General features: G+C 45.5%; 1 protein-coding gene across 1 annotated transcript in view; it reads right to left on the minus strand.

The window, feature by feature from the left end:
* Positions 1 to 4726, minus strand: part of CYP51A1 (cytochrome P450 family 51 subfamily A member 1) — a 132005-nt gene extending 127279 nt beyond the window's left edge. The window contains exon 1 of the mRNA XM_086941847.1: positions 4345 to 4726. Within this exon, the coding sequence (XP_086797973.1) occupies positions 4345 to 4515 (171 nt within the window). The 5' untranslated portion in view covers positions 4516 to 4726. The remainder of the gene's footprint in view (positions 1 to 4344) is intronic.
* Between the last annotated feature and the right edge of the window lie 9214 nt (positions 4727 to 13940).

A 13940-nucleotide genomic window follows, 5' to 3' on the forward strand; every position in this document is an offset into this window, starting at 1 on the left:
AGGAAACAATGTTTACCAAACTATAATACGGGACTGCCTCAAAATGGAGATCTGTCTAAGAATACCGTGGCCTAATTATATTTCTTACTGGTTTAAATCCTTATTTAATTGCGATGTCCGGCTGGATCCTGGGTGTGCAGATTTTGTTGCCAGAACGGAGATAAAATCAATCCTATTAGCCCATAAAATAGAGGCCCGCTCCCGTGTAATTAAGAACCAATAAACTTTTATTTTCTATCTGCAACTAGATCTTTAACAGGGTTTTCAAACTTACCTGTCAGTCGTGACAAGAGCATCACATCCATTTGTGTTGACGCGCCTAACATTGGGTACCATACATCATCTTGTTAATTTTCCAGTTATGAAACAGTGTTCTATTCAACCATGCCCATGTGATGGAGTTTCCCGACAAATCTGCTGCCACATGTTATTATTTTGCAAATTTTATTTGCATTTTAGCATATTCTATTTAAAACCATTATTTTTATACTATAATATAAGATCTACTAAAGATGCCATGAAACTGCTCTTTAGATTAGAGGACCCAGGATTGTGCTTTTATCTAGCTACATTTCTTTTGAAATCTATTAGTATTAGGAAATCGATGATCATTGACACTTGACTGTAAGATTTTTAGGGCATCACATGTAATTATCTGCACTTGCACTTTTTGTATTAGGACCCATACATGCTTATGTAGATCGCTAGGGTCCATACACGAATTATGTACCTGCACTTTCTGTATCAGGATTATTATATGTTCATGAATTTCTATGTGTATACATTTTATAATCTGTGTGAATGTCTGTATCAGTCTGTCAGTTGGTATGTAAGTGGCTGCATGGGTTGGTGAGTAGCTACATGATTGTCTATATGGGTTAAGGATTGGTTTTCAGAGTACCTGTATGGGTGCCCGAGTGTCTGTGTGGGTAGGTGGGGGTGTAACTCCCTGCATGAATGTGTGAGTGGGTGATTCAGTGGGTGTATGGGTTCATGAGTGTATCTGCGAGGGGCTGTATGGATGAGTGAGTGTGCGTATGGCTGTGTTGGTGAGTGAATGGATGTCTCAAATTTCAAAGGTTTTTTTTAATGCTAATTACTAGCTATAATGTCACTGAAACCTATGGTTTTTTCAATGAATTTATAAGGTTTCTAAATGCTAATTTATAACTATAACATAGTTGCGTTTGCAGAGTGGTGCAAAAAGGGGGCTGGGCCTTCGACCAGCACTCGGCAATTCCGCTGCGTAGGACTTACAGGAGGTACCAGGAGGGCTACTTGGCCCCCCAAAGCCCCTCACGAATAAAGTGGACTTCATCCCCCAGCCCGTAGTGTGCCAGGAGGCGCGTTTGCAGAATGGTGGAGAGAGGGGGGCGTGGCCTCCGAAGACCTCTTAGCAATACCACTGTGTGGGACTTACTGGAGGTAACAGGAGTGGTAGTTGGTCCCCAAGGACGTCCTTGGGTCCAACTACCCCTCCTATTACCACCAGTAAGTCCCACACAGCAGCATTGGTAAGTTTTCATAGCAGGCCACGCCCCCTTTGCCCACCATTCTGCAAACGCACTCCCTAGCATGCTCTTGGACGGGGATTATAGTCCCCTTCGATGCTGGGGGTACTTAGGGGCCAACTAGCCTACCTGACACCTCCAGTAAGCTCCAGATAGTGGGATTGCTGAGGGGTGAACACATGCCATGCCCCCTTTCTGCACCACTCTCCAAGCGTGCCTCCAGGCGCACTCTTGGTTGGGGGATGAAGTCTCCTTGTCTCCTGAGGGTCCCTGGGAGCTAACTAGCCCTACTATTATCTCTAGTAAGCTCCACACAGCTGGATTGCTGAGAGAGGTCCAAGGCCACGACCCCTTTTTACACCACTCTGCAAACGTGCCTCCTGCCGCACTGCTGCCCGGGGGATGAAGTCCACTTTAGTTCTGAGATCCTCAGGACACAAGAGGACCTCATCGCCCCACCAGCAGTGCGCCAAGAGGCATGTTTGCAGAGTGGTGTAAAAAGGGGCGCGGCCTCAGACCACCTCTCAGCAATCCTACTGTGTGGGGCTTACTGGAGGTACCTGGTGGGCTAGTTGGCCCCTAAGGACCCTTAAGATTCTAGGGGACTTAATCCCTTAACCCAGAATTCGCCAGGAGGCAAGATTGCAGAGTGGTGCAAGGAGGGGGCGGGGCCTCCGGCGAAATGCTGGCTTTTCTTTTTTATTGTTAGAACGGGGACTGTGTGGCCTCCCATTCTCTTAATACTTTGTGGGGCCCAGGGATCCCATCCCCCGGGGCATGGCCACATATGTTTATATATATATTTTTTGTTAGCATTAAAAGGAGGTGGGCCATGCAGCCCCCCTCCTGAGACCATTATTGGCCCCAGGGATCCCATCCCCTGGGACTTTGCCAAATTTCTACCTTTATTTTCAAACAAATTTTATTTGTCAAAATATCACACATAAAGCAGAGCTCTGTGTCCCAGAAATGTCTGCAGCATCAACATACACCAATTGACTTTGACCATTTTCATGTGTATTCAGGAGAAAATGAAAAGCAATACAAATGAACCATTAACCTTACAACTGTAACTCCTCCAAACCACCCCCCATTGCACTGTCGTCCATTCCAGAGCAACAAATCATAACAATAGCTTCATTTATACAGTTGTGATGTGTCATCACCTAAGAAGCGACTTTTCTGCCGCACATCAGCAAAAGGAGATCATATTGGGTCCTGGTGTCGGGCCAACTGTGCAGGCTCTAGCTCCACAATACGGTAGTCTGCCCAGCGATTCCAAATTTTAAAGTGCTTCCGGGGACACCCCCTTGCCACAAACATTGGGGTCTCTAGACCCATACCGAAGTCCAGACCATTTTTCCAGGCAGAGACAGAGTGTGCCATCGCCGCCTTCCAGGCCCTAGCAATATCCCTTTTAGCTAGGGTGAATCCCAGAAGCATGAGATGGCGCTTGTAGACATTGCCCCCAATCCCATCTATGACATGCAGGAGAACCAGCTTCGGTGAATGAAACAAACACTAACACACTCGATATCTCCCTCGAAAGCGCCATAACCACTTACTCTTCCTTTCTCGCCCTTTCGGTCTCCAGCAGTAGTACTTCATCTACCCAGGGCACGAGTCGGGGGTACACGCACCTGGACGGCGTCCTCCCACTTTTTTCACAGGGTGAAGACCAACCACCCTGCCAAGAAGTTGGGCCCCACTGAAAAAGATGCTGAATTCGTCTCGTGTATTTTCCAAACACCAGGACACTTTCAGCAGCGCCTGCTAAGTTGTTATCTGCTTTCGATCTGCAACAATGTGCAGGCAGGGACGGGATGGGGCTCTCATTTCTGACTCCTGCTGGGCCCATAACAAAGGCCGAATCTCTGGGGTCATCAGGCCTCCTTTTGTTAGAGTCTCATGGCTGGCAGGAGTCAGGAACCTCACACCTAGAAGCAAATGCAGCAGAGGGGAAATAAAGGCTCACACCTTGTTTGCCCTTCACACATACTTCAGAGGCAGCTTTTCACTTTGTTCAGGCTCTGTTTATGAGATGTGCATGCACTGTAAGAACCTCAGATGTGTTGATCTTTTCCAGTATTTGCACAAAATAAATAGCATTTATAAAGACTCTTACTACCCCTGAGGAGGCGTTGTAATAATTTAAATATCACTATTTTTTCTTTTAAAACACTATGGCTAGAGAAAGCTTAACGCTGACAAAAGGTAACATTGTATTTGTGAGTACCGTACAAAAGTGTGCCCCCTTCTGCCTAAATCGGGAGGGTTTGCATATATACTCGAAATGTGCTCAAATGTACTCATGATACACCTGTTAAACATATATGTGAGGGCTTAAGATCTGATGTCACTTCTTGTGATGCCAGTTCTTATGAGGTCACGCGCTGCGATGCCACTTGCATACTGATTACTTAAGTTAGTTCCCCCACTTCTTTTTTTAAGGACTTGTGTCCTGCATCTACCTTAGAATGTGTCATTCGGGTGAAGGGGCAGAATTGCGTGATAACTGCCGCATACATCAATAGAGTCAAATTGTGAAAATATTTGCTAGTTTGTAATCTGTAAAGTCGTTACATATCAATGTTTGCTCCGCCGTGCTCTGTATTATACAAACCAAAGAACATACATCTAATTATACGTGTGTCAAGACAGTCTATTTACTAACTTCCGTATAAGTTCCTGACTTACAATGATGTGTCTATATAACTCATTACCTTTTACCTTGAATTTGGTGTTGCGTGTTCACAGTCCCTGCCCAGAACTTTCCATTGGGTGACCACCACCCTACCTAACACCCACCATCGACCCCACCTCTGCCACTCACCGTATGGTTCGTGTCCTGCTGCAGATGCCTGAAGGCCAGCTTGGTCAGGTACGCCAGGCTGAGGAGGAAGGCGCAGGGCAACAGTACCCGGGAGACCTGGCTGCCACCCACCACCTGCTCCACGGCGCCCTCGAGCAGGGAGCCACCAGTCTCCCACAGGGACAGCAGCATGACTGGGACAGCGAGCGGGGACCGCGGGTCAGGGCTGAAGTAAGCTCTTTTGTTGCTCCAGATAGGATTTCTGCGCTGGGTGCAGGGGCAGCTGTAATTAAGGGGGTGCTCTGAGAAACAGCTCTAGGAACACTGCGGGATGATGCAGCTGCTCAGGCTGTGGGGCACCTACACCGCTGTCACCGATTATTGGCCATAGGGGCGTGGACTGGAGCGGGGAAAGGCGGGTCCTGGGTGTTACGAAGGCGGGCCTAGCGCTGAAGGGCGGGTTTGTGTGGGCCAGTATGACTAGCGCCAGTTTATCACTGTTGGCTGCTGTTATCTGGATGGGCGGGGCGGGAACTCTGAAGAGGAAGGAACTGACAACGAGCGGTGAGCCGTTCTGTTGCGCTGCGCCACCATTGGCCACCTTGTCCTGAACCGATGTCTGCCTATGTGACGTCACCTGGTCAGCAATCCAATCCGACAGGCTCCTTTCCACGTATCCATGAGGCATAATGAGGAACGCTCGTGCAGTTTGTGATTGGTGAGGGGTGGTTTGGGGCGGATGATACTTTTTGGGGCGCGGGGGTATCCTTATACACCTGTAGTAGTGGGCTGTTAATGATACCATTAGCATTCCATCCTCCTACAACTTAATCGTAATCATTTTTTCAGCAGGAGAATGTTCTCCGTTTGACTAGTTTGTATTTCATTCCATTTATTAATCAATAATATAGCATTTGGAGATATATTTGTAATGTGAATATAATTTAGAACTTTCTTATGTATAGTCGGTAAAATGATTTAATAAATAAATATGGCACCAAACTCGACCAGCAGTCTGTAAATAAAAATAAAAAAATTAAATACACTAGAATACCAACATTGATCTGTCCTAGATAAAGTATTAAAATTAGTAAAATAATGACTATTTAAAAACGTTATAACAATCAGAATCAATATACAGCGTTCAAAGAAAATCAAGTGCATAATTGTATTTATATGGCACTTACTACCCCTGACGAGGCTTTGTAGCGCTTTTCGGCGAGTAGTAGCAGGCTACTCCAGAATCCAAAAAAGGATTAGTGGTTAATTAGTATAGGGAAATATGAGTTAATTTGCGTGGCAGACATGTAAGTCTGTTAGGTGTATTGAATAGGATAATGGAGGGATGGACGAGCGTTATTTACACAATCGTAGTAAGATGAGGTTTGGGATGAGAACAAAAAGAGATAGAGGCATTAAGCGCCTCTATAAAGGGATTAGGGAGATCATAACAGTAAAATGAGATTTGGGATGACTCAAAGGAGGGATACACGAGAGAAGAATTTAGAAAGGGTTATTTGAGAGTCATATTAGTAAAATGAGGTTGGGGTGAGTTGAGGATGGAAGAGTCTAGAAAGGGTTATTTCGGAGATCACAGTAGTAGAATGAGATTTGGGATGAGTGAGAGAGATGTGGCGCAGCGGCCAGGGTGGCTGACTCTGACGCACGAGGTTCAGGGTTCTGATCCCCAGCACCGGAGGCAGATCAGCTCAGCATCATGTGACTCTGGGCAGTAGCTCACGTAATCTCCTCGACGGCCCCCACCCGCCTTGAGACCCTTACAGTGGATTAGTTTGTGCTTTACTAATACCAGGATGAGTCAGAGAGTGGAGGTAGAGAATATATTGGGAAAAGTATAGGGGGAGACAAAGTAGTGGATTATTGAGAGTCAAAGAACATATATTTTTTACTTCTACAGTAGGAGTAAAGTAATAAATATATAGATACATAACTACATAGAAGGGGTATACATGTATAAGGAAGGTAATATATCAAGATTTATGTACAAATACCATAGAGCACTTGTTGCAGGCCTCGTACCACAGTATTGCATAGATCACAAACACAACTAGTTCTGCTAAACCCATGCATGCCAATATTCCCATTTACATTTACATTTACATTTACATTGAGTCGGGAGACTCCTGATTTGTAAGCCAAAAATGGCTTTATTTGAACTGTCTCCCACCTGAAATTGCCTCTACTTTAATAGAAGTCTATGGGCAGGGTCGGATTGGGATCACAATTTGGCCCGGGCACTGACGAAAAAAGTGGCCCACGTGCAAGGGGCGTGGCCTACAGTTAAGGGGTGTGGCCTACAGTTAAGGGGCGTGGCCCACATTCAAGGGGCGTGCCCTTTCATGAAACACTTTCTTATCCATCCACCCAGCCACTCATCCTTCCACCTATTCACCCTTTCAGCCATCCATTCTCCCTTTCTCTCTCCATTGACCCTTTCACTTAGCCATCCATCCTTCCTTCCATCCACCCAACTATCCATCTACTCATCCACTCATGCATCCATCCATTGACCCTATCACTCATCTATCCTTTCAATCATCCATCCATCTTTTCTCTCATCCATCCTTTCACTCCTTCACTCATCTATCCAATCTTTTGCCCATGTACCCTCCCTTTCACTCACTCATCCATCCTTACGGCCACCCTTTCACACATCTGTTCCTCCATTCACATTTTCACTTATCAATTAATCAATCCATTCATCATTTCACTCATCCATCCACCCATTCTCTCTCATCATCCATCCATTCACCCTTTCATTCATCCATTCACCCTTTCACTGATCCATCCAGCCATCCCTTCACTTACTCTCTCACCCACCTTTTCACAATAATTGTGAGCTGAGCCTTTGTACGCAGAGTTGCATACAGGAGAGACTCATCAGGAACTCACCCCTCGCATGGGCGTAGGAACTGTGGGGGAAGCGGGGGACATATCCCCCCCAGATTTTAGAGTGGGGGGGGACACGGGGGACAAGGGTGGGGGGCGAGGGGACAAAGGAATTTCCCCTCTCCCTTCTGTTATTCACAGGGCCATTAGCGCGTGCGCTACCTAATGGCCCTGCACTTGACCTGCCTGGAGTCAAAGAGGCCCCGCCCTCTGCCCTTTGTTATGCTGCAGAAAGTCTGGGGAAGGGCAGAGAAGGGAAAAAAACTCTGACTCTTTTCCTTCATGCCCAGAGAAGGCAAGGACAGTATCCACTTCCCCGTATCTGTCTCTGGCAGCTGCCCTCCTCCCCTCTCTCTCTCTCTTTATTCCTCCATCTTTCTGTCTCAGTCTCACTCCTCCTTACGTGCTGATTTTTTTATTCCAAACAACAACCTCGGGACAGAGCGAAACAATAAATAAATACCTAAATAAAGCAATACAGACAGGCCAGCTTATTTACACCCACACACATTAGCACCACTTTACATAGTTTACCAGTGAAAGCGCTACTTTCTTGTTATCTTCTTTCTTTGAACAACATAGTTTTCCCAGGGTAGGGAAGTGCACCATTCCTAAAGGGACTGCAATACATGGTTAATGGGTGGAGTAGAAACGTTTGATATAATCGGTTTCAACTGTTTTAATTATTATAGCGTCTAAAATGTGTACCACAGCTCTGTGTTTAGGGATGTGGTCTTTTTTAAACCAAACTGCTCATATTTTGTAAGGATATAAGCAATGGACTTTGAAAAGGGCCCCTTCCTGGTCCTGTAGCAGAACTTTTCAGGCAAAATCATCTACTGATTTCTGAATAATGAGTTCAAAACCGTAAAGGTAACCATGTTGTTCCTGATTACATTTCACATGCTTAGCTTATTCTTGCATTCCCTATGAGCGTTTGCTTTTTTCCAGTGTGTTATTAATATTTTTCAGGCAGCATTTTACTTGTTGTCTAGTGCATATTCTGAATTTAGTTGTAGCACAATTGAGTTGTAGCTGAAGGCAGTGCCAGTTTCTCTCTGTGGAGCAGGATGGTGTTCAGTGTGGGAGAGGATGTGGCACTCTGGCCAGAGCTGCTGAATTTGGAACTGGAGAACCATGTTCAACCTTCATGACCAGTCCACCAGACTACACTCCTGACAGAGCTCATTCCTATGCTACACCTTAGAAGGCCCAATAGACCTTAGAAGCTCTGGTGTCTTAGCACCCGCAGGTGGACCCTAACAGTGGCAAGGGTGAGTTAACCTTGAAGGCCTGCCCACCACAATCCATACTGCAGTTCCCTTCCAGTCTTGCGCAGTGCTTAATTTGTAAACAAGTGCTGGGGCCTTCGTGATGGGGCCACCGCAGTGTGCACCACACATTTCCCCTGCCAGCGCTGCCAATACCAGAACTTACACAACTACTAACCATCACACTGCTACAAGTGTGAGAATTCAGACACCCAAGCTTTATCACTTTTGCTGCGGCGGCTATACCGCTGCAGTGCTAAGGGGCGGGGGGGGGGCCGCTCCGTCACGCCCCTCGGGTGAGCTGTGCTTGTGACAGAACGGTTCCGTCATGGCCCGCCCTCCGAATAGAACGCGCCGCGCAGGCGCGAAATCATCGCCGCGCAGGTGTGGCGAGCATGCTGTGACGGAACCGTTCCGTCACCAGCACAGCCCACCCGAGGGGCGTGACGGAGCGGTTCGAACACCAGCATGGGAGGGGTTAAAAATGGTTTGGGTGGCTGGTATTAGTTGTTTTAAACATGTATTACATTAATAAATTACTGTTTTCCTGCTCATCTTTAAATGAGCAGCAGTTCCAAGTGCCGCTGCTGGCAATTAAGTGCAGGTGCCGAGCGCCGGAAAGCACCGGCTCAAATTAAGCACTGGTCTTGCGGGCAGGCATACGAAGAAGCACACCCTAGATCGACAGTGACTCTGTCACTGAGGTCACAAGACCCTTGAGGCCAGTCCACCTCACCAATTGGTACCTCCATTGGCCTTTTTCAGCACAATAGTGCAACTTACCAGGGGTTGGCAATGCAGTATTTGCATGCACACCAAACTTAGGGGGTGATTATAATGGTGGTGGGACTGCCATGTCACCCCTTCGGTGGCAAGACCAACCGCCACGCACCTGACGGACTCCTTGAGCCCGCCAGTGCGGCAAAGGGGCTTGTGGTTCCATTAATGCTGGTGGTGCCTACCAGGCACCACTGTAGGAATTACGATGTCCCTTACCCACCATGGAAAAGCTGGCAGAAAGGGACATTTGGGTGCTGTAGCAGGCCCCTTTCCCCATAGCCCCCAGACATGGGACCTGGGGGGCACCTATGATGCCCCCCTACATATCACTGCACCATGTGGCAGGCACTGCATTATGCCTGCCACATAGTGCAGTGATATATTTAACATGTCCCTTTTTACATTACTGCAGATGATGCAGCCAGCAGCACCTGCTGCAATGTAAAAGATAGGCACCGCGAACGCCGGAGTGATGGTTACATTGTAATGCCTATTGTGGGGCCGCCACCTTGAAGGCCAGCGGTCCCATTTCCCGATTCAATGGAGGACGGACTGAAGTCCGCCTGCCATCGTTAGCAGCCCCTAAGTTTGCAAACTTCATGGTCTCTGCTTCATGCACAAACACTTTTAACACTTGCAGCCTGCTTTCGGACCACTGGAGTAATAAAGCAATGGAGGCCAAAATTATGTTGCAGTGTTGACTCAATTATGCAAGAATAAAAAGGCTGCAGCGTAATGCGGTACATTTGATGATACTTTATTATTTTGACAGATTTATACATACTAACAGCCTCTGCAAAGCTTTTGCCTCATTAGTACCTGTGTAACATACAAATGCAGCAGTAGGAAAGGTGACAGTCAACCTTTGGAAAGGGCCCTACACTTCACAGCAACATAAGTCACATTTCTTTAGTAATTTTTGATCCATTTGAGCTACAAAATTGTTTTGGCTGAAATCGTTAAATTATGCAGCAGATGATGCATTATGTGGCAAATATGACACAGCCATACTTAAGTGGAAAACATTTTTCCACTTAACTTAATTTTGCCCCAACATTGTAGTTGATCGATTTGTAAGTTCCCCAAACCCAAAAGTCGAGTTTGAGCACAATTTCCATTTTAAAATGAGTTCTACAATAAAGGGCTACTTCTAAACTGACCACAGGCTTCAGCAGTGCACACATGCAAGAGCACAAAGGACTGCTGTCCTCTTAACTGCCATGCCCTATTATATTCTAGGGACTTAAAGATAGTTCTAATCCCCCTGGCCTATTATGTACTAGGGTCTTATAGGAAAGGTCATGCCAATCATAGGGATACCCTAACCCATAGTGCACCCTAGTGTATGTAGGTGATTTCACTGTATTTTTAAGTGTCTCTTTCAAGATAGCACTGGGCTTCGTTAGGCAGAGGCCAGGGCCAGTCAGAGTCAGGTAGCAACATTACCAATCAGCAAAAAGTTGGGGAGTGCCAAGGGCACAGGATGGCTTTGCAAAACTAGAGCAGCACAAACTCAGAATTTAAAACATAACACCATGGTTGGCCGTGCACTTTAATAATCAGAATTAATTTCTATCCTAATTAACCCATTTTCCAACATTAGGACAAGGAAAGATTTGGGAAAAAGAATAACGTTCTAATCTATACCTTGACGTTTTCATGCAGCTCTTTGATGACGGTTAATAACTCACTATTCAATGTTAGAATTTTAACTTATAAACTGGAAATACCAAAAGAATCTCTCAGACAAAAGCAGTAACTCACCGACCTATTTACATGATATTCATTTCGTGATCTGCGTGGTACACGTTCTTTGCATCAGGCATATTACCCCACTGTGGCTACCTTTCCATGAGTCAAAACTTCCACTAGTGACTAGACAAACCTCTCTCTCTCAATAAAGAACAATAATCACCGAAGTTATCTTCACATTTTTATTGTTGCCTAAAAATTGCTGGAGACCAGGGAATGCAGCAGCAGGTACTTTTCAAAGCATAATGCGCTTGCAAACACGACGCCCGCACCCTAACTCAGCGACCTTTGTTTGCTTGGTGCAGGAAGATGCAAGATTCATATACATGTTTTTTTAACATTTGGTCTGATTACTATGTGAATGTAAATAACAATAAAGCATACATGCAAACTGTGAATACATGCCTGCTTTTCTCAATATTTCACTTCAAAAGTATGCAATTGTGTTTGTTTAACGAGCGGTGATTTGTATAGGGTCACTGGAAAGTCCACAAGGTTGTCCCTGTCCCCCACAGAATTTTATTGTCTCCTACGCCCCTGACCCCTCGCTGTAGTTCCTAAAGCAAAGGGAGGCGTTCAAGATGCCCCTGCACATAGTCAATCTGAAACCTTGGAAGTCATGAGTCATGCATGATGCACAGTGCCAGGCCCTGAGGTGTCTGTGACATGGTGTTGTTTCCAGGGCTTTAAGTGGGATGACAAAACCGAGGGGTCTCTCCAAAGGGGGTGGTCAATGTAATTATGGGCATAGCTTAAAACACCTAAGCTACAAATCTGTGCTTAGCATAGTGTGCCGCCCGACTGGTATTTTGCTGCTTCTGTCATTGCGTTCAGATATATAATACAGTAAGTAATGTTACACCTACAACAAGCCAGAACTATAGGTTTTGTCAATGGTTGTTAGTTGCATAAAATAGAAAAGCTGCAACCATGACTTCCTTGAATGTAATATTGAAAATGCATCAGTTCTAAAATGATGACAGCGAGAAAGAACTATAACCCTTTTTATTTTTAAACTTCTTGCACGGGGGAGGGGCGCGGGGGGCTAAGGTGAAGATTGTGCGCTTTCAAAACATCACCTGGCCCCCACAGCCAGACCCGTTCTTCCTCGCCCACTGTGCCCTGAATGTGAGGGGCTGTGGGCGAGGTGTTAAGACTATCACTGTTTCCCCGGCGGCGTGGGCCCCAGAGGGGCCATGGTGAAAATGGCTCAAAAGGCCTGAGAAACACCTGGCCCCCAGGGAGGCCGATTCTTGTAAACAATCATCCCCTCCCCAGCCACCCTCAGCGTGATTGCTTTGCAGGGCAGGGGGTGCAGTAGAGGCCACAGCTGATAATCGCTGTATGGCTTGCCCAGTGAAGAGCTTTCATTTCTGTCTCTGTCTCCGTGCTGTGGGCCGTTTTTTTTCTCCCATTTCCCAGTCGACAGAGAGCAGACAGCAGAGAGCACTCTCTGTGGACTGGGAAAGGGGAGAAAAAAAACGGCCCACAGAGGGCACTGAAACAGCGGCCCTTCGGCCGATTCCCGAATGCCCGCAGTGCCAATCCGCCCCTGTCTATGGGGAATATCATTCCCGATTTTTATCCCAAAATAACCCATTTTCCCATTCTAAAATGTTGGCATGTATGTAAACTCTTATCTCCCTATCACACTCAATTGTGAACTACCAATTTGTAAGTTTAAGTTGAATCTTTGCAGTCTGTAGTCTACTAACAGATGGAAATACTGCTGTAATCTATTTCGCATCGCCACATTACTGATGTATAGAGCCTTGATTAATGGTCTTTATTGAATTCAAAGCCTACTATACGTTCTGCCTTTTTAATCATTATTTTTGTTTGGGCAAATTATTCACATCTTCATAGCTCCATATATCATATGGTTAGACATTGTGGTGCGTGGTCACTTTTTTACAACCATAGTCGCAGTCTTTAGAGTGCCATTCAAGATTAATATTTTCCTTTTGTTCACTTTAAATGCATTAGAAACCAAGCTTATGCCAACATAAACTGTGTTTACACTTACCTCCATCTAGAACTGATGCCATAGTACACCACATGACGACTAATACTGTTATGTCTGGGTGTAAATAAAGAATTGCAAGCTTTACACTAGTACATGAAGAGTGTTCCCAGAGACTTCTCCCAGCGCTGTATTTAACCTAAGAGATCCCAACTGTCCCAGGCTACCGTTGTACAATGGATCAACTAGCATGCTTGAGTAAACTGTGAGAGCGACTAAATCCAATGTAATACTACAAAAGAGAATCCTCAAATGTATTCTATAGTAAAATGTTTCTTCTTGCTCATTCCTCATTGGTGCATATCTTGCACTTGTGTAGAAATGTATGAAAGCCATTGTCTACAGTCCTATACAAGGACATGCTTTTCTCTGAACCCCAGAACTCCCATTTCCTACAATTAGAAGGCAAATCTGTGCCGGATTTCAAATTGAACTTTACTAGATTCTTTATACTTATGAATTATATTTTTTACCACTGAACTTATTGATTACATAGCTTATGTAATTTGCCTATTAATTCCATATATAAACTTTCAAAACGATACTCTGTAGCTGTCATTCTTATTGAGAATGTTTCAATCCTGAATACTGAATTTGTACTAAATGTATTGGTGATGGGTTCAATCGAGCAGCACCAAAGACTGCATCAGGTCTACACCATTCCCAGTCCTAGGCGTTGGCGCTCTGTTGGCATGATCATTTAAGACGGGGTTGCGGGCCCACAGATCTGGTAGCACAGATGATGGTTACGATTGGATCCAACCAGTTACTGCCAAAACCATTTGGCCATAAAACCAATTATTGTACCTTCATGATTTCGACAGGTTTCCCCGGGATTCAAATTGACCTAGTCCCAACCTGATCCTAGTTCCAGGAGGCAA

Source organism: Lissotriton vulgaris, chromosome 10 (genome assembly GCF_964263255.1).
Source record: "Lissotriton vulgaris chromosome 10, aLisVul1.2, whole genome shotgun sequence".
NCBI lineage: Eukaryota > Metazoa > Chordata > Amphibia > Caudata > Salamandridae > Lissotriton > Lissotriton vulgaris.